Here is a 21,256-nt window from a genome sequence, read left to right on the forward strand (position 1 = left end):
GTTTTTCTTGAAGATTTTTGAGTTGAAACCCTGCCAATATTAGAGAGAGTTTGTGAACTGTGATAACTTTCCCTTTCCTTGTGAAAGAGCAACGTCCAGGAGTTTGTTACCCATACGGTGTTTGTATATGTAGTTATTTCAACACAAATGTACTTTCCAACTTGTCCTTGCTGAATAGCACTTTACAGGACAAATCTAAGGTTTCTCAAGATGATTTTAAATGCCAGTCCTTTCCTAAAATGTTCTTGCAATCTCCCAGTATCATATATTAACAAGCCTTTCCTCTTTTCTGTCATTCACATAATTAATTAAAATATATCAGTATTGGACCCAGAACAGATCACAACATAACATCATTTCATATTTCTTTCCAATATGAATGTTATCTAGTGAAATTTCCCTCTGGATACAGTTTCCTTTTTTCGCAGAATGTTTAATGGGTAGGTCAGAACAAAAATTGTTTTGACAACATCAAACTTAGTCTCATATGACATTCATTTTAGTGTGGTAAGGAATCACAGTATATTTATCAAACTCAGCAACAGGAAAACATACCCAGAATATAAAAATACCCATATTACCATCAATAAGGAAAGATATATTAATGGATCCAGATATATGTAAGACATAGTAATGACTTGGAAAGTGTTTATCTGAATATGTGGTCTCAATGTAATAAATTTAATCTCACAAATGCTGTGAAAGGTCCATTAATTTAATGGAATTATTTCCAGTACCAGAAAAAAAAAAAAAAAAAGAAAGAAATTCTGAAGTTATCTTGGATTAAGCTGTAAGTCTCTACAGGTAAAAAGACTGAAAATTACATGGGGGCAGCTTAATGATAACATACCCAGAATATAAAAATACCCATATTACCATCAATAAGGAAAGATATATTAATGGATCCAGATATATGTAAGACATAGTAATGACTTGGAAAGTGTTTATCTGAATATGTGGTCTCAATGTAATAAATTTAATCTCACAAATGCTGTGAAAGGTCCATTAATTTAATGGAATTATTTCCAGTACCAGAAAAAAAAAAAAAAAAGAAAGAAATTCTGAAGTTATCTTGGATTAAGCTGTAAGTCTCTACAGGTAAAAAGACTGAAAATTACATGGGGGCAGCTTAATGATGAAGTTGTACAGGATGCTGTGCGCTCAGCCCAGGCAATAAAAAATGGTGTGTAATTAATACTCTATTGTAGTGCTGAGGTACACTAAGGCAGAACCAAGGAGTTTGTCATTTCCTAGTCTTTGAGGACTTAACCATGTAATCTTTATTTTCAGTCTTAACTCTGCCATTCATTTTTGAGATTAGATCCTTTTATTTATTTAAGAGATGTATGCCTTTAACCTTATAATACTTTATAGATTCATCTTTCACGTTAAACTAAAGCATTTATTTTAGATTGGAAACATATAAGGCTTTAATGCTGCCTTCTCTGGGCAAATTCAACTCTCAGTGAAGTCAGAATTGCACTAATGCACATTATAGAAAACTGCTCTGGTCCTGGGAATTCAGAGAAACTTTAATACTTCCAATGCTTTTCTTCAGGAAAGAAAAAAATCAACGATGCTGATATATAAGTTATGTGTCTTTATGTAAACAAAAGATCCCTCTCATAAGTATTTTATGAGAGTTTTACTCCAAAGAAAAAGACAAAGCACATGTGGTATATTGCTGGCATTTCAGAGTGAAGTGATTCTATAGATTCTGAAAAAATGAATTATTTATTGAAATGTATATGTTCTTCCATTGGGCAGATATACAGTTGCTTGAAAATATTTTTACCCAGTCTAAATTTATTAAATCAGATATGCTATGTTTATTCTTTGAGAAAAAAAAAATGAACTCTGCTTCTTTGAATTCACAGCATTTTGCAATATTCCTAAGCACCAGGAAATCAAAGAGCTCTTTGTATCATTCTTCTCCCTGTGACTGTTCTGTTGTGTGTACCAGCTTTCCAATTCCAAGTAATAAAAGCATCAATCTTCTAACATCTTGACAGTGGAGTTCGTATAATTCTGCATTAGCACTAAACACAAACAAAAAATTTAGTATAAGCAGCCCCAAGAGACACTTCAACCAGATAGCTCCATTTCCCTGGGCTAAATCAGCTCCTCAAAACTCAGTTTAAGAAACTGACACAGACACTACAGTTAGAATGGTAAATCTACTCCCCATCAGTTTCTTAAATAAAGTTTTCAATCACTGATTTGGTCTACAGAGACAGAGCTCTGTTCTAGGTACTCCTCTCAAGCTATGCTCATTAAAGATCATTGCTCCTAGTGTTTCATCTTAATCCTGGCTGGAGATTGGAGGGTCTTTGAGTACAGAGCTGGATACTGAAGAGATTTTCTTAAGTAAATTTTAGCTAGCCGGTAGGAAATGCTTGCAAGTAAAATATGAACACTGAAATACTGTGATATGATTCAAAAGGAATGAAGGCAAGAGACAGAAAATATCTTGAAATAAACTTCCTGAATTTTTGCACATTTTCATTTTTTTCTTCCCAAGTAATGCGCTTTCACTACTATCATGGCCCCCAGTATGTTACAGTAGGATTTTGAGGGATAGCTCATAGATATTCCTGCTTCAGGAAGACAATCCCTTCTGTAACTGGGGGGGGTTGGGATTTTTTTCTTGATTTGCGTGGTTGGTTGGTTCGTTGATTGGCTGGGATTTTGTTTTTTGAAGGACTGCAACAACCTTCTAAATCTTCAAGGAAAGATACATTAAATCGCAAAATTATTTAGGTTGGAAGGTCACCTTGTGTAACTCTCTTCTCAAAGGAGGGCCAATTAAATAGCATTGTTTGGGTGCTTTTTTTGGTCAAATTTTGGATATTACCAAGTATGGAGTTTTTACCTCATTTCTGGGCACCCATTCTAGTATTTGGAAATTCTCATGGTTTAAAAAGATATTAAAATATAAGTAGAATTCTCTGTGTTCCAACTCATGTTTGTTGTCTCCTGTCATTTTGCTGTGGACCTCTGAGAGGAGGCTGCCTCTGCATTCCCTAAACTCTCACTTTCAGTGGTTACGGGCAGTAGTAGTAGCGTCCTCACAATCCTTGTGCTATTAACGCTGAACTGGCCCACTCCCTCCACCTCTCCTCGAATGTCCTGTGCTCTAGTCCACAACCACCTTAGAAGCCTTTACTGGATTGGCTCCACTCTGTGCGTGTCTCTCATACTGGGAAGCCCAGAACTGGACCGGCCCTCCAGGTGGTTTCTCACCAACCCTGAGCAGAGACAAAGAATCACGTTCCTCAACCTGCTGGTGACACTCCACCTAACACAGCCCAGTTTTTACCCACCAGCATTCCCAGGTTCCTTTCTGCAGAGCTGCTCCCCTGCCAGTCAGTGTTCAGCCACAGAGAGAGCTCCGTTCTCATTGGAAAGGGAGCAAACTACTGATGGTCCTGTCTGAAAGCAGAGCCAGAGACCCCTCACATTCATTCAAACACTCATGGGAACACTCAATGTAAATTTTAAAAAGCCAATCTTCCCTTTTCCACAGCCCTGAGAGATGCAGCAAAGCATCCAAACAGAAGCAAAGCGTCCAAACATAACTTCAGCAACAGTGAAGTTGACAGCTGATGTGAACTGTCAGTGAACTGTCATTAAAACATAGGTGATCTAGGAATTAATTTTTAAGGATGCCTGCCAGGTACTACATCCTACTCTTCAATTAGCAGGGTTTGCTGTGCTGTATTTTATAAAATATCTCTTACACATTTGTTTAACACATGAAGTAAAGCAGTTTGATTAGATTTTAATCAGTCTGTATTATTTCTCTTTAAAGAAATTTTAATTTGTCTCTTAAAAACAGAATAAAGTTTCTGCAAGACTATCCTTGGAAAATACAAGACAAATAGCATTTGTTTCATCATTAAATAACATAGTTATTTGTTAGCCACTCTATCTTCTACAAAATACCAGATGGAAATATTCGAGTGTAAGAGAAAAGAGTAATCATGGGGAAAAAAAGCTGTTGTAAAAAGTTTTAGAAAGAAAGAGCATGATATCTGGGAAATTACTTTTTACCACCTAATAGCACCCTCAGTTCAAAACCATAATGCCACACACTGAATCTGCATATTTTTTCTGCATCTTATGTATATCATACAGGCTGGTATATATGTTGTACAAACTGGTGCTAAGTATAAGCTTAGCAAAATAATGGATCTTTTTGTTGAGCTGATTTTGCCATCTTAATATAGGTGTTCTTTCATTATATGTAAGAACACATATATTCTTATAAATCCATTATGCTTTACAGCTTTATATGCCACACAGACAACATGCAAAAGAGGGACAGTCTATTCATCTGTGGATTAGACCTAACTGATTTAAATTGCTGCAGTTTCTTTTGCAGTACATGAGATGCTTTCCTTCATACTAGCTAAAAAAACCCTAGCATGGTATTGTTAGATTATTCCTCAGGGGGTGCTTTTGAAAATGTAATAAAACCCATTCATTTATCCAAAGTTATGCACTGAGTCTTTTTAAATGGCTTTGAATTGTCCTTAGGAGGCTGTGGTTTACTACAGTGGTGGAATTTTCAGGTCATAGCAGTACCTTACAAGAGGAAAGGACACCCACTTGGAAAGTTTTCTAATGTCAGCTTGTTGAAGATTATAGTTTGTTTTTTAATGTAGGTGATGAAGTTTCTTTTTATCAGTTTCCATGAGACTCGAAATGTCAGAATAGAAGTTGATGAATTGCTTACTTTTCATCTCTGATTCAAGGATTTGAACCCATATTCCCTCCACTGAATATGAGGGACTGCTAACATTTTTCAGTTTACAAATGCAGCCTAGGCACCTCAAGTTTGGAAAACTTTAACATTTTCCTAGGAAAATGTTGAAACACATGTTCCACAGTGTAGCTCATTTTTTGGTTCTTTTCATTTTGAAAGCAAAAACTAGCTAAAGAATGGATTTTCTCCATAGTAGTCTCAGTATTCAAAATTCTTTCTGAGGTACATATAAAAAAAAAAGAAAAGAGAGAAGAAAAAGAAAAAAGAAAAAAGAAAAAGAAAAAGAAAAAGAAAAAGAAAAAGAAAAAGAAAAAGAAAAAGAAAAAGAAAAAGAAAAAGAAAAAGAAAAAGAAAAAGAAAAAGAAAAAGAAAAAAGAAAAAGAAAAAAGAAAAAAAAAGAAAAAGAAAAAGAAAAAGAAAAAGAAAAAGAAAAAGAAAAAGAAAAAGAAAAAGAAAAAGAAAAAGAAAAAGAAAAAGAAAAAGAAAAAGAAAAAGAAAAAGAAAAAGAAAAAGAAAAAGAAAAAGAAAAAGAAAAAGAAAAAGAAAAAGAAAAAGAAAAAGAAAAAGAAAAAGAAAAAGAAAAAGAAAAAGAAAAAGAAAAAGAAAAAGAAAAAGAAAAAGAAAAAGAAAAAGAAAAAGAAAAAGAAAAAGAAAAAGAAAAAGAAAAAGAAAAAGAAAAAGAAAAAGAAAAAGAAAAAGAAAAAGAAAAAGAAAAAGAAAAAGAAAAAGAAAAAGAAAAAGAAAAAGAAAAAGAAAAAGAAAAAGAAAAAGAAAAAGAAAAAGAAAAAGAAAAAGAAAAAGAAAAAGAAAAAGAAAAAGAAAAAGAAAAAGAAAAAGAAAAAGAAAAAGAAAAAGAAAAAGAAAAAGAAAAAGAAAAAGAAAAAGAAAAAGAAAAAGAAAAAGAAAAAGAAAAAGAAAAAGAAAAAGAAAAAGAAAAAGAAAAAGAAAAAGAAAAAGAAAAAGAAAAAGAAAAAGAAAAAGAAAAAGAAAAAGAAAAAGAAAAAGAAAAAGAAAAAGAAAAAGAAAAAGAAAAAGAAAAAGAAAAAGAAAAAGAAAAAGAAAAAGAAAAAGAAAAAGAAAAAGAAAAAGAAAAAGAAAAGAAAAGAAAAGAAAAGAAAAGAAAAGAAAAGAAAAGAAAAGAAAAGAAAAGAAAAGAAAAGAAAAGAAAAGAAAAAAAAAGAAAAGAAAAAAGAAAAGAAAAGAGACAAAATTATCAGCTCTAGAACAGGAGAAACTATGTACCTTTTTTCTTAAAAACAGTTAAAATAATTTTCAAACACAGGAAACAGCCAATGCACAAAACATCCATAATTCACTCTGTGTTCAAGATCAGTTAGACCTTATTATTTCTGGGCTTAGATGACAGTATTGGATAATCGTATTAGTTTTAATAAAACTAATCTGTGGTCCATGTTGAGTGACGTGATATCACACCACAAAGAGAGCAGTTTCACCTACTGCTAAATTAATTAGTTCATGTAAAGTGAAAAGAGTTTGATTTATCAAATCTGATATAGCCTTAGGTATTCTGATAATAGCCATCATCACCTTCAAGGACATGAATAAACACTTTATGAACTAAAGTTTATCAGAGTCATGTTCAACATAGCATGTTCTTGTGACAGACGTCTTTTCGTTTAAAAAAATGAATAGGATCTTTAAGACAGGAACTGAAGGTGGTTTTTAAAATCTGTAGGGTAAGTAAAGCTCAAGCAAAAGTAGCTCTTGCCACACATAAGCATTGAGAACTGTGACACAGGTTTTACTATGTCACTTGATGGATTACAGCTGTACAATCCCATAAAATTGGTAAAAGTCATATTGAGGAGTAAAATGTGTTAAACTAATGGTCAGAAACCTTAGATATTCAGCAGGGTTGCAATAAAGTCTGCTACATGCAGGCTTTGTGCACATCATGCTGGGCATGTATCAATGTTTCTTCAGAGATCTGACTTTTCTTTTACTGGCCCAAATTTGCAAGGTACATGAATGTTGTACAGCTTCAGATCTGAATCTAATACTGTGGATGATGACAGCTATCAGCCTGGTCAGTAGTGGAATAAGTTACAGGGAAAGACCCTGAAGTAGATGATGCAGTACAGTTATTCCATACCATTTCTTGAACAGGGCTCAAGGGCTACGTGGAGAGAGCCCTCACTTCCCCTTCTGTGCTTCCTGATAATCAGTCTGTGGCTGGTGTGCTGCTCAACATCTTATCTAGGTTTCAAAACAAGCTTTTCAGAATCCTTCAGGAATATTTATCACGCTGTTTCAATTGGGTCCTTTCTACTGACTTCAGAGGAATTCAAACCATTTAAATCTGGATATTTTATTTTGCACTGGGAGTGCAAGTGGGTTGTGAGAACTAGCTATGCTTTTTAAATTGATGCTTTAGCTCATTGCAACCTCCCCACAGAAGTAAATCCTTTTGAAAATATTCACTTTGGAATAGATATGAATTAAACTGAGAAAGATGACTCCACATTCTTTTTTTAGTAATTTTCTCACTTATCTAGGCTTCATTTTAATTATTATGAGATCTTAATGCTTATAAAATCACCACTGCCTAGAAATGCTTAGTCTATAGAGCACAATGTACACAAACGATTTTCTCCTCAGCCTGGTATTTCAGGAAGCCCTCTTGTTTTACAATGATCTCACTTTTCCTAAGACTGCTTTGGGGACAGCAATGCCATTTTTGTGATCTTAGAACTCCATTAAAGTCTTCTGACTGTTTCCTGCACACACTATAGGCATTAGATAATTATTTAGATTTTAAAAGATAAGAAACAGAAAACATAAATGTATCACTGTACACATGCTTTTTTTGTTTTACACTACCTAACACTAAGTAGTAACCAACAGCAGGGGACACTGAACAAACTGCATCAGCTGGAATGTCCTTCTGCCTACATTCTGATGTTTAAGCTCTACGTCATACTCTTCTGCATCCTTCTTTACTAAATGTTGGACCATACTAAAATTTTTCCTTGGACAGAGGTGATCAAGCAAAGTATTTTTGAGGTGGTTTGGTAACTTGGTACACCATTTGTTCTAGAAAAGGAATGAATTTTAAGTATATTAATTTCATGCTGCAATTTTAATCAAGGCCTAGACCTTTCTGTTTGCAGCCTTCAGAATGGTGATGCCAGCTAACTGGAAGCTCTCCATCATCTTTTGGATATAATCCAAGTATAAGATGTCCTTGTGGTGCCTAAAGATTTTTGCTATTTGTATCTTTTTCATGTACTCAAAGATTTGTAGACTGTTTATACATAGTTATATAGCTTCTAGTACTTTCCTGCCCTTTCTCTCACATTTTAGAACAATAAACTAACCCCTTCTAACACATTCCTGAAATTCTATTTAGTCTTATTCTCAAGAAGAGGAATTCTAACAAGGACACTCTGTTTTGCACTAGAACTTAGAAGACATAACAAGAAATAGGGCAAAGATGCCCCTGGAACAACTCCAAGGGGCAGACCCAAGGGTGGGTTGCTGGGGTAACTGTTATCTTTTTGGATGTACCTGCTCGATATACTAATTATTAACCTTTTAAAATTTGTAGTAAATCAATCGTACGCGTGCGCAGAGCCATACTTGTGCACCTGAAAGCTTTCATTAAAGATCTGGTTTTTAATACTGTTTTGAAAGTTTTTGTCTTTGATTCTGGGCAAAACTTGTGCTTAGAGGGATTTTATTCAGAATTAAGAGGTTATGTATATTTTTGTCTGAAAATTCTAAGCACTATTGATCTGTGTATTAGCCTGGGTAAACCAAGACAGGAGACATACTTCCTTTACTGTTTAAAAATAAGGGGAAATAAACAGTCTCGAGAGAATAATGAACTAAACATCTTTAAAAGCGTTATGCCTTGCCCATAAAAAACTGGTAGTAATATATTGGGAAAGCAGTATAATCATGCATTTTCTGCTCAGTATCACTAACCAGGGTTTGGAAAGCAATCAGAACATTCACTTCACTTCAGAAAGAGATCTGGAACCACACTGAGTTTAGCTCAATCATAAAATTCCTTGCTAGTTTTGTTTCACGGGACACAGATTTGGTGTGGGAGTAGAGACCATGTGCCACAACCCTGTGGAAATCACTTAAAATACTGGATCAATGCCCTAAATCAGGCAATTCAGTCCACCTCACAGCAGAAAGTTCAAGGTATCCTGGAGATCATAATTTTCTAGTTACACAAGTAAATAAGGTTTTGTACCTTCAGGTTTAATCCAACAATTAGAATAGACTTGTCTTTTGCTGGAGGGAAAAAAAAAAAAAAAAAGCTAGTTTTCATAAGTTTTAATGAGATTTGGAGATTTGGTAATCCCAGGGACAGAACAATCTAGATCACCTGGAAACACTCAGAGCTTGGAGATAAGATGTCTTTGTCAGAGAACGGCAATTTGTCAAAACAAGGTATTATATTTAACTCAATTTCCTTAAACAAATTTTCTCAATTCCAGAATGATATCCTTGATTACTGCACAGTGAGAAATAAATAACATTCCACAGAATTAGCTACTACTGTGGGATGTGAGTGCCTCTAGTCAGCTTTCCATTTCAGTATATTTTATCACAAGCTTACATCCTCCAGAAAGTAATTTTCCAAGAAATTACAAAAATTATAGTTCTCAGGATCTTCACTAAATATGTGCAATAGCTAAATTAAAATTTCTATTTGACTGCAATTCTCAGTCCTTGTGATAAATGACATTGGGCTACTGTGAAGGGCTAAATTCTCATGTTCTCATGTTCTGCACAAGAGAAATTTCAATGGGTCTTAGTCCAGAACACTCTAAAAATATTCAGTTTAAATATGAAAAAATATTCACAGAAGAGTAATATTCATGCAGTAGTAATAATTACGGTAACCTTGCAATATAAACTGAAAGTTTCTACTCCCCTTTTATGATATTTTAATTGAAGAACTAAATAGATAGAAACTTTTTGAAGAAAGATGTTAATAAAATATGTTGATGCCACTGAACTAATTAATATGCTGGAGCTTAGCAGGTATCTTTTTTTTAATGAGTAGAAACAGAGCAGATTAAAATTTTTAGGTTTGTCAATGTATGTATTTAATTACTAGAAAAATATGAAGATCTAAATTAATGTAACATTAATTGTAGCTTTAATAACTTAAGATAATTGACAGGTGTCGTAGAATATTAATTGACAATGTCAGTCTTTGTATAGCAGGGCCTATGCTTTTTGAGGATTGTTTATAGTATATTAATATAGCATCCTAGTTTCATTTTAGAGAAGAAAATCAGGACATCTGAGTCATCTCTATCATGCTGGTAACTTTATAACTAATTCATTGAATCTTTCGGAAATACGCTGGCACACTGGAAATCGCTTAAAATATATTAGTAGCTTTTATAACAGAATACTGAGAAAAGCTATCAGTGGGACAGTTTTTGCCTGTTTTCATTGATGAACTTCAAAAGTATATCAGTTGTAGATTCAAACTGGTTAAACCTTATCTGATTAATGACACATATCAGATTCTGTAACCAATTTTCAATTATTCTGGTACAAAATTATTTTATAAGAGGAAATTGAAGAGAATTCCAGGTTACTGAAAAAAATTCAAATGAAAGGGAAAGCATCACACACATACAAAAATTGGGGAGGCAAAAAACACAATTCAGATGCAACAAAATAGAAAAAAAAAAATCTTTAAATATCCATTTCCCCTGCATAACTGTACAATAATTATTTTCTGCATGTCAACTTTGAGCTAATAAAAACCAAAAACAAACAAACAGAAAAAAACCCCAAACAAACAACAACAACAAAAAAAAACCCCATAGCTGATAGGTTCTATTTTGGTTCTTCAGTGAGGAGAGATTTTTTCTTTAGACAGGAAAAAGTCTGCTTGCATGAGAAAATGGTACTGCCTGGTGGGAGTTAGTTTTAGTGGAAAAGTGAGATAACAGAAGAAAAAAAAAAAAGCCTGTAGAGGCCTCTGTGCATCCTAGGCATCCAGTACTACAAATGCTTTCAGACCATGATCTTTTATCACTGAAACCTTATGTGATCATTCACTCTCCAAGCAGCCCATTCTTGCTAGCTGGAGTTTGATAAATGAAACAAGTGCTTACATGGTTGTATTCAACAAAAGTTGTACAGAAGCTTGACAGGTTTGCACAGATTTCAGCAATTCCTAATTAGAGAAATAGAAGAAACTTATTTCCCGAGACACAGAAAGCCACAGCCACTGAAGTCAGTACAATTCACCTTCCCTGAGTCTGCGAGATCTCCTGGACTTTCAAGGAGAATCACCCTGAACAACTCCTGCCTCTTTTTTCTCATGGCACTCTTTGGAGTCAGCTTCTCTAAGGTGAAACCAACAAAAATCATTCAAACACTAATATATTGTGATTTCTGCTAAGAGATAGTGCGCTTACTAATATGTACTAGTACTAATACAACACACAAAGAGCTGCTTTCCTTTTAAGCACTGCTGTCCTCCTGCTGTGTCTGATTGCAAAGAAGCTTGTATTCTTTTTCTGGCAGCTTTTACAAAGCTTTCTGTTGCCATATGCTGTCATCAGCTGTCCTCCGCCAGAAAATACTATGTACGGGGCAGCTGACCCCAGAAAATGTTGCTATCTAAGGTATTAAACATAGGCACAAAACCATCAGAGCTCAAAATTCTTTACCAACTAAGCTGAAATGAAATTACAGACATAATTTGAAGATGTCTCATATACTAACCTCAGAAATCTGAGCCTCTGAGACTTCCAAACTCCAAGATTTGTCTAATCTCATAGTACTTTTCCTGACCACTACAAATACCAGCACATTTTCAGAATGTCAGCAAAGACTTCCTACAAAGTATTTTCCTTTGGTTTTTTTTCTCCTTTATGAGTATGAAAATCTACTTTAATGCACCAATTTTTCCTAACAAGCTTTACAAATACCAGCAGAATTTACAAAAGCTGCACGGTGATCGGCAGTAAAACCCTTACAGATGAATTTCTATGTCCACGAAGGAAGCAGCTGTTTGTTGAATTTAGGATAATGAAATCTTCCTTGACATGCAGACTTTGAACAACAACATATTGGCTTGCCCAATGTGTATCAACAATTCTTGTTAGTTTTCATAGCTTCAAGGCTTATCAGACCATTTCTCTGCATTTCCCTGAACAAAGTTTGAGCCACAGATGTTGAAAAGAAAACAGACGGCAAATACACCAGAGAGTATAATAAATCCCCAGCTTCCAGTGTAGACTTTGTCTATGTCCACTAGAACTGTATTCAAACAGGGAACAAAGTAAATAGCAAGCAGAGTTTGTCCAAAAATAGCTCTAAATGCTGTCAGTAGAACAGTTGTTAATGATAGATACATCATCCCCTTCTTGTCTTCCACAGTCCTACAAGGAGACTCAAGTCCTTAAGTGTTTTCTCACTAAGGGAAACTTTTTCATAAGCTGGGTGACCTTCACTAATGAGCAACAGGAACTGCTCTGCTGATATGGTTGCGTGTAAGGGGACATGGCTTGAAGGTTATAGGCAAGTTCAAAGCGCATGGCAATTTATACCTGAGATTTAACTCTGCAGCAGCTTTGTAGTTAATAGGCCCCTTCTATGCTTATTCTGATCCCACATATTTTGGGGATAGAAATTTACAAGGTGTGACTTACATGTTGACTTCTCAAGATTTTATTTCATCGTCATTCTCAATCCACCCAAGTTGGACCTGAGCTGTGAATGGTGTCAAATCTTACCAGAACCAGATTTCATATCTTATTGTTTGCTTTCTGAAGCTGACCTTCTTTCCTTAACTGGCTCAGTATGTAACAACTGCTTCTTGAAAGCCTTCTCAACCACATGATTCAAAGTTCTTTAAGATTTGAAGCTGGGCTTTAGTAGGATTTTTTTTTTTTTAATTATAAAGACTTAAGGAATATAACATTTCTATGCCAGTTATCGGGTCTATTTTATGACCAAAGGAAACAGAATAGCATTTTACTGATTATTCAGAGAAAGAAATAGAATATAGATCTGATAAAGATCTATATTATTTTTTTACTGGTAAGCACTCAAAGACTATTCCTGAACAAAACAAGACCTAATCACAGCATTTAACTGAACTGCAAAAGATGATTTGAAGGCAAGGGAATTTTGAAAATATTTCAAAAAATCATCTGGGGATAAATTCAGGCATGGAAGAAAGCTAGATTTTGAAAAGTTTTATTTACATATGTAATTATAAATATTTTAGTGTGTAATTATATTTCCCACGTAACTTGGAAATTTACTTGTGCTTTTAACTAGTAAAGTTTTTTGATTATTGCACCCTTTGTAAGCAAAAATAGCTGCCTTTAGAGAAATTATATTCTACCCACAGAGCCCAGTTTTGATTTTTATGTTTAGCTCCTCCTGATCTATTATCACTTCATCTGGCAGATGCATAACAAATATTCACTTCCTGCAAGACAGTTTATCCATTTCTTTTTCAAGGAATACATTTTTCATCCCTCGTCCGCACTTTGTAAAATATATTCAGTCCATCATGATTCTTCTCAAGGTATTGCAAATGCTAAAATTGAGATAGATGATGAGTCCTATTCATTTGTGCTGCATCTCTGATAAGAAATTAGAGGTTTAGAATTTTCTGTGGTAACTAAAATGGCTGAAAGTTCTTTTGACAATAGCATGATGGATTCCAGTTTTATTCACTGAGGAATAAATCTGTTACTTTAAGCAAAGTTACTCCAAAGATGTCAATTTTTCAACTTCTTACACCAAGTGAGAAGACCAGTGTTTTACTCGAGGGGTTGTAACAGCCCTGCCTTCAGAAAGAAAAATAACCTTCTGGCTTGGGTGAAAGGTAAAAATTCCCATTTCCAAGAAACACATGGCAGACACTTTCCAGTGTGACTTTAGTAGGGAAGGATCCACATTGAGGAAATGAAAGGAGAGGTTTGTTAAGGATGAAGACTTGTAACCATACATCAACATATATATGTGGGCAAAATTCACATTGTTTATAGAAATAGTTGCTGTTGCTTTGATCACCTTCAAATGCTTGAAGTTAGTTGCATGATTAAATTCATATGAAGCATTTTAAATTTCCTCATACAGCTCATTATTTGCTGGATTTGACTGTTGTGAGAATGAAGGGTAATTTTTCATTGCAAGCATATTTAAGGTCCTTCCTGCCATCTGATAGCTGTGTGTGCTTATGCAGGGTAGCAATTGATTTTTTTTTTTTTTTTTTTTAATGTACCAAATTGCTATGCTTTTGGTCAAGAACTGCAACTTAGAGAAAAAACATTAAGCTACACTGCAGTGTCAAGTGCAGTCACAGATGGATTGACATGTGATATTATCCAAAACCTGTCCAGATGGAGTTACCTTTTCATGAGTTAGTGAAAAAAGGGGAAATAAGTGGGACTGAAAAAACGACTGTTTTGAAGGGAGGGAAATGTGGCTACAACTTATCTGCTACAGAATAGCATTCTATTCTTTTTGGCTCAGTAAGCCTAATTAAATAGTTACATTTTAAAATCTTTATGAGAATCTTAATTATTAATGACATCAACAGGCTGAAAAAAAATGTAGGTTAGGTGTGGGGAGAGTTTGGTTCTGCAAAGACATTACTTAAAGGAAAATTTTTTTGCATGACTGAGCACATGTGCACACAGACTAGATAGTTACATTTTACAATGAGGTTACAGTTATAAATTATTTATAATGTGTTGGGTAAACACTGTAGGCTATTACAGAATCCACAGAGTCCATAGTTTTGTTATAGATATGTGTAACACCCTCAAGTAATATGCAATCACATATAATTTATGAAAGCAATATCCGTAGTATTGTTTATGATGTATATTAATAATTTATTAATCCTTTATGAACTATTTATAAATGCAATCCTAATGGAAAGCATGGCTGACTTGTTACTCCATCGCACTAGCTGTATGGGAGTTAAAGGTTGCACGCCTCTGCCCCACCTTTTCAACTAGCCAAACAGTCTTTAGACAAGGCAACACTCACTATTTCCTTACAGGCTCCTAGGAAATTAGAAATCAGAGAGAGACATTGTAAAGAGATTTGCCTGCAAGTAAATGCACAGGATCTTTTTCTTCAATCTTCTCCAATAGTTCAGTAGAGCTACCATAGGTCTCTTTCACTGGGTCCATGAGACAAAACTTGCAGATATACAGATGTGTGTCTATTAAAGTCTATGAAGTCTTGATTCCAGGGGATTCTTGTCTAGTTTGGTACATCAGACCAACAAAACATGGGCCATCAATCCTTATGGTATCCCCTGGAAAATGGGCCATCAACAGAAATGAGTGCTATAGTCTAGGCTGCCATGATGTCTAGGAACAGATCCTGGCTTGCAGGATTATTTTTCTGCTCCAAAACATTTCCGCCTGACAAGGTACAGCTACTTCTCCTTGCAGTGGGCAAGCTCCACTAACTTTCATGTGACAGTGCAGTTTTATTGCAGCTCTTTGCTTCTTTGTGCGTGCTGTGAAATCTCGTGCTGAGGCACTGGATACCAGAGTACCATCCCCACGCATTAATTCTTCTCATGTTTTTCTGCAGGAAACAGATCTCATTCTGACCTTTAACATCTCAATGCACCGTTCTTGGTGGATGGAGAATGGGCCGGGCTGCACCGTGACCTCAGTAACCCCAGCACCAGACTGGGCACCAGAGGATCATCGTTATATCACTGTCTCGGGGTGTTTGCTTGAATATCAGTACATAGAAGTGGCTCACAGTTCTCTTCAGATCTTCCTTGCAGTAAGTGTTTACAAATAACTTAATTCTACCACCTTTTCTGGATTTCTTCTTTTCATTACTGGAATAGTGGATGATTGTGGCATTCATTCACAAACCCTGGCTTTATGTGTTAGTTTAGCTGTGAAACTCAGTTGTCATTCAGCCAGTTCAAGATACGTGCATGCAAAAAGTTTCAACATACATATTTATTATTGTGCTAAGAACTACTGACATGACACACTCTGTTTTTCTGATACTATAATATATAAGTTGTGATATAACAGCAAGTTACACCTATTGTTGTGAAAGGCAAATTAAATATGAAATTGAATACAAAAGACAAACCAACAGTGAAAATAGATTCAGTGATCAGTTGACAGGACTCAAATGTCATCAATTTGTCTTCAACCATATTAATTAAGAGACACTAGACTACAATGGGAGAGGTTTTCCCTGCTCCCCCTCCCCCCCCCGAAAAAGTTATACTTATATGAAAATCAAAACCAGAGATCTTAAATCCTTTTTAGAAGTAAAAGAATCCACTGTTGTACTGCAGAAAATTTATAAGAAATGAAAACTGTTTGCTTGGGGGAAAAAATGTATAATGGAGCTCACAGCTATCCAAATAGTGGTCAGCTTTCCATCTGTCTATTCCCCATCGCTTTTTATTATTCAAGCTTGACTCATGGAATTACAGCTTCATAGAATCATTTTGGTTGGAAAAGGCCTCTAAGATCATCAAGCCCAACCCTCAAGCACTGCCAAGTCCAACACTAAAGCCTGTACCTAAGTGCCACATCTACACATCTTTTAAATACCTCCGGGGAAGGCGACTCCACCGTTGCCCTGGGCAGCCTGTTCAAGTGCTTGACAAACCTTTTGGTGAAGAAACTTTTCCTGATATCCAACATGAAGTTTCCCTGGTGCAAGCTTGATTTCCCTTCATGCAGGCCAGGATGCCATTGGTCTTCTTGGCCACATGGCCACGTCGGCTCGCATTCAGCTACTGTTGACCAGCACCCTCAGGTCCTTTTCCAACAGGCAGCTTTCCAGCCCCTCTTCCCCCAGCATGTGGCACTGCCTGGGGTTGTTGTGACCCAAGTGCAGGACCTGGCACTTGGCCTTTTTGAACCTCATACAACTGGCCTTGGCCCATCGATCCAGCCTGCTCAGATCCCTCTGCAGAGCTGTCATACCTTCAAGCCTTCAAAAACAGATAACCAGGCTATTTTTCTGCCTTTTTTTAAAATTTTATTTTAATGAATGATGAACAAGAAACACAAGGTATATGTAGTTCAAGCTCAATTCTGTTCCTGGTGCAACAAATTTTTTTCTGTGTGTTGAAATAGAGCTGTGTTTTCAGATAAGCTCATTCTTTTCAAGTCAGAGTAATGGTTCAAAATAACAAACTGTTAGTAATCTGCTAGCTGTGACTAACTATATCTGTGTTATATTTCCATTCACATTACTCTGAGTATCACAGGTAAAGAGCTGCACAGTGCAAGTATGGGTCAATTTTCCAAACCTAGTGCTTGACTACTGTTTACATCACTTTCACATTTCCCACTGAGGCCATTTTTCTAATAGAAATGCTAGTGTAAATTCACTCCCATATTAAATGGGATTAAATGGAAAACAGGAATTAACTGGTACAGCTCAGTGACATATAACACAAAGTAAAAAGAGCAGATACTGCTTGGTTTTCAGCAAACTAGCTTTAACAAAACCAAGCGTTAGATCAGATTTATCTCCAGTTATTAGAAAGAAATTAATCTTTCCCTTCAATTTTCCTCTATGGGCACTTAAACAGATCTTGTACTTTATCTGCAAAACTGTAAATAGCAACCTACAAACTGGTTACTTGTTTTCTTTTTGCATTTCTGTGTGTTCATGACAATGATCATGCTAATGCTTTTCTTGGCTTTTTCATGGACTGGTGGCACTGTAGCACATTTTTAAGGATGCTTTCTACTGCCTACAGATAAAAGGTAGACATCCAGCTTCATTGAGGACCACTTTTGTCAGCCTTTGGAAATATTATACTGAGTGTATTTTGTACAGCTTGCCAGTAAGCTCACAAGGATTGGAACTACCCAAGGTTAGGCTCACATAGATGTGATATTTGCTTGGAAAGTGGAAAGAGCATGACAGCCAAGATACAAATTATAAAACTAAGATAAAACTACACGCCCCTCCCTCCCCCCCTCTTGTAAAAAACAAGTCTTACGGTAGGCTGTAAAATATTTCAAGGATGGGAGACAGATGTTCTGCTGATGAGGTGCAGAATATTTACATCTCCAAGAGAACTTTTCTCCATGGAGGAATGTGTCCTAGAAGCAAACAGCACCCGATTGTCCACCATACAAATGCTGCTGCTAATTTTGTGTAAGTCAACACAGATTTTAGATTTTTAAGAGTGAAAAATTTTGGAGAATTTTCATTTCTCCTACTGCTTAAACAAAATAGCAATTAAAACAACCAGAAGGTTACATAATCCTGAAAGTCAGGGGAATTCCCAATGTGCATAGTGGTGGTGTTCATTGTGTGATACCAGCCTTAGAATAGAAAAGAGAGATAGATGTGATGATGCACAGATATTTTGCCACTTTCTGCTGAGGCATATATTTTGCTCAGGATTAATAATTGGACAAAATTGCTACTTTAGCTCACACTGAAGTAACATAAAATTCAGTTTGGTAGTCTCTATACTTCAACCAGCAGAATGCTCACAGTTTAGAAAAACTTCAAAACAGGCAAAAATTATTTGAGAACAAATGTGTAGAAGAAAATGCTTTGATAAATAAAGGATTGTCCCAGTTTCTGTATTTAGCTTGTTTGTATGCAAAGCACAGCTGGAATAAACAACAGTGATAATAAAGAGCACATAGCAGCCACAACCATTCCTTGGTCCCGTGTCACAGAGCACTCACTGCATTGCGTGATGGTGGTAGAAGACTAAAGCCTCTGTAGAGCCTATCAGTAAATCAATCCTTGTATCACAGATGTAAAAAATGACCACATAATGCATATTTATGTCTGTCCTCTAGCCATTCCCATGTCAGCACATTACATCTTGCTAAGTCGCTGTCTGATATTTTTCATGCTTATGGAAATTTATTTTGAAAATCTTACACTGATTTTTTACTCATTTATTGTGGTAGTTGCCTCTCTGAAGTGGTACACCACCAAAATCTCAGTGCCACACACCATGTTAAGTCAGTTTTTACTCTATTCTCCATATCCGTACCTCCCACTTGTCTCTTTTGAGGCTGTGCCTCATTGCTAGCAATTTATCTCTACATATTACTTACCAACAAGTTAAAAAGAGAGAGGAGTCAAAGTGAAAAGCAGAGAACTCAAGGGAGGGGAATCTCATTCATAGGTTCAGCTTTGCGGGCTTGCAGTGCTACAAAATAAAACATATTTTGTGGGCATGCCCTGCAGAATGCAGCTGTATGAAGTTGAACAGAACTCCTAAGGGTGGCATTTGCTCTGCTTTCTGTGAAATCTGGGGTCTGGAATACATATAAATATCTCAGAGGGGTGTTCCAAGAGGATGGTGCTAGACTCTTCTCCGTGGTGCCCAGCGACAGGACAAGGACCAATAGCCATAAACTAAAACACAAGAAATTCCACCTCAACATTGAGGAAGAACTTCTTCACATTGAGGGTGGCAGAGCACTGGAACAGGCTGCCCAAGGGAGGTCGTGGATTCTCCCTCTCTGGGGACATGAAAAACCCACCTGGATGTGTTCCTGTGTAGCCTGCTCTAGGTGACCTTGCATTGGCAGTGGAGTTGGACTAGGTGATCTCCAGAGGTCCCTTTCTACCCTAACAATTCTGTGAATCTGTGATTCTGTATATCCACAGAACAGCTCCTTCATTTCCTGCCCTCCCCATTTCTTGATCAATATCATAGCTGAATCTGGAAAGGTGAGATCTTAGCTTCATCACATTTTGACAGCAACAGCTATTTAAGGGTTTGCTGATACATGCAGAAAAAATGCATCATTTTGGCCATAGCTAATTCAATATTTTTATTGGACAAAACTAACCCTTAACATAGCCTGTACTACTCTCCACTCAATGCTTCTCTCCCAGGGAAGTCTCATTTACAGAGCTCCAATATCTTGAGCATCTGGCCCATCCAACCTGTTCTGCAAGGACCACAACTCTGCCTGTCCTTGTGTCTACAAATTATCAAAATGAACTGGTCTAGTGATGGCATAACTCATATACCCATACACTTCAGACAATAAAGTGTCCTTACATGTTTAAAGGTTATTGATTCTTGTTGCTTGCATTAGAGAAGCTATTTCATTTTCAGGCCTACTGGGTTATCAAGGATAGACATACTTAAATGACTGGTCTCTGGAGACAATTGTTCCAGGTAAAGAATGAGGTCAGTGGTACTAATGGGGCTTTGATTTGCAGCTGCAAATCAAAATTTGAGCTGCATTCCGTATAGGATTTACAGAGTGGAGGCTGAATGAAAGTTGCCACCTCTAAAAAATAGGAGGTATAGCTGCCACTTGACCATGGGGAGGGCAGTGCTTGGGAGGTGCATTTATACACCACTGCTAATCTTGGCATGTGCTGTCAGGGCTTAAGGTAGTCATTGGCTCTGTGCATAAATAGCAAGTGCATCCCAGCCTTTTGGTCATATAAGCTGGCAGTTTCTCAAGCACCCACACACATCAATGTCTAATTCTATCTACAGAGCCTACATACAATTTTCTTCGTTTCCACTTTTTATTGAACTCTTGTCTTATAAGAGAAGGTGAAAATCTTTTCAGTTCAGGCCCTGAGCCGTGGTTCAGGTCAGAAGGTTCTGCTTCCAAGTCTATCACAATTTTCTTTTGAAAGACATTTCATCTCTCTGCACCTCTTCCCAAATGCTGAAGAGAGAGAAAAGCATGCCTAAATTTTTCATGTTCAGTTCATAAGACTCTGTACCATTTGAATAGATAGAGATCTCTTGGATCTTTCAAAAAGCCCCTAAATGTGGGGGACACCCAGTACAGTAAGGCCTTTGTGTGGTACAAGGAAATTATAATGGTAATTGCATTTCATACAGAAATTGAGCTCAGATTCTCTGCATCGTCCTTCTGTCTTTGTTTTAGTCTTTGATTATGCATGACCTGCCCTCACTCCCACAAGTCTGTTCTTGCAGGAGTCAACAAATTAAAACCCATTTGTAGATCAAAATTCTGAAAATATGCAAATTAAAGATCAGCCTTGAAGATAAGTGTAACAGAATCACATATCTATTTGCCAACACAGGATTAAAAGTATTTAGTATGCTCGTCTTTTACTTCTCACACTCAAAAATCTATTGATTTTAGTGGAGATAAGTGCCCGAGTTATGGGAATAAGACTAATGTGAAGGCATCACCTTAGCCAGTTTGGGTTTTAGTTATATAGCCCTCGAAGAGATGAGCTGTGTAATATTATTCCAGTAAAACAAGTGGAGAAAAAGCATTTCTTATGTACTGTATCTGCATTATTGATGGTAATTTACATACCAGATAAATAAAACCATAAGTAAACAGTTACATAAAAATATTGACCATTTTCAAAGTGATCCTGTCCACTGACTTTTATGTGCTGTATATTAGTCTTAATTTCTTTTTGTTCCTTCCTGTATTTGTACTTGAGTATATGCTTCATGCAATCATTAAAATTATTATTTCATGCTTTAAAATTTGCAATATGTAATTACCCATC

At 36.0% G+C, this 21,256-nt stretch overlaps 1 protein-coding gene across 1 annotated transcript in view; it reads left to right on the forward strand.

Moving 5' to 3' along the window:
* Positions 1 to 21,256, forward strand: part of NKAIN2 (Na+/K+ transporting ATPase interacting 2) — a gene marked incomplete at its 5' end in the record, with an annotated part of 529,971 nt that overhangs the window by 429,968 nt on the left and 78,747 nt on the right. Inside the window, one exon of the mRNA XM_008637809.2 lies at positions 15,350 to 15,550. Coding sequence (XP_008636031.2) covers positions 15,350 to 15,550 — 201 coding nt within the window. The remainder of the gene's footprint in view (positions 1 to 15,349; positions 15,551 to 21,256) is intronic.

Source organism: Corvus brachyrhynchos, unplaced genomic scaffold (genome assembly GCF_000691975.1).
Source record: "Corvus brachyrhynchos isolate BGI_N302 unplaced genomic scaffold, ASM69197v1 scaffold14, whole genome shotgun sequence".
Classification (NCBI taxonomy): domain Eukaryota; kingdom Metazoa; phylum Chordata; class Aves; order Passeriformes; family Corvidae; genus Corvus; species Corvus brachyrhynchos.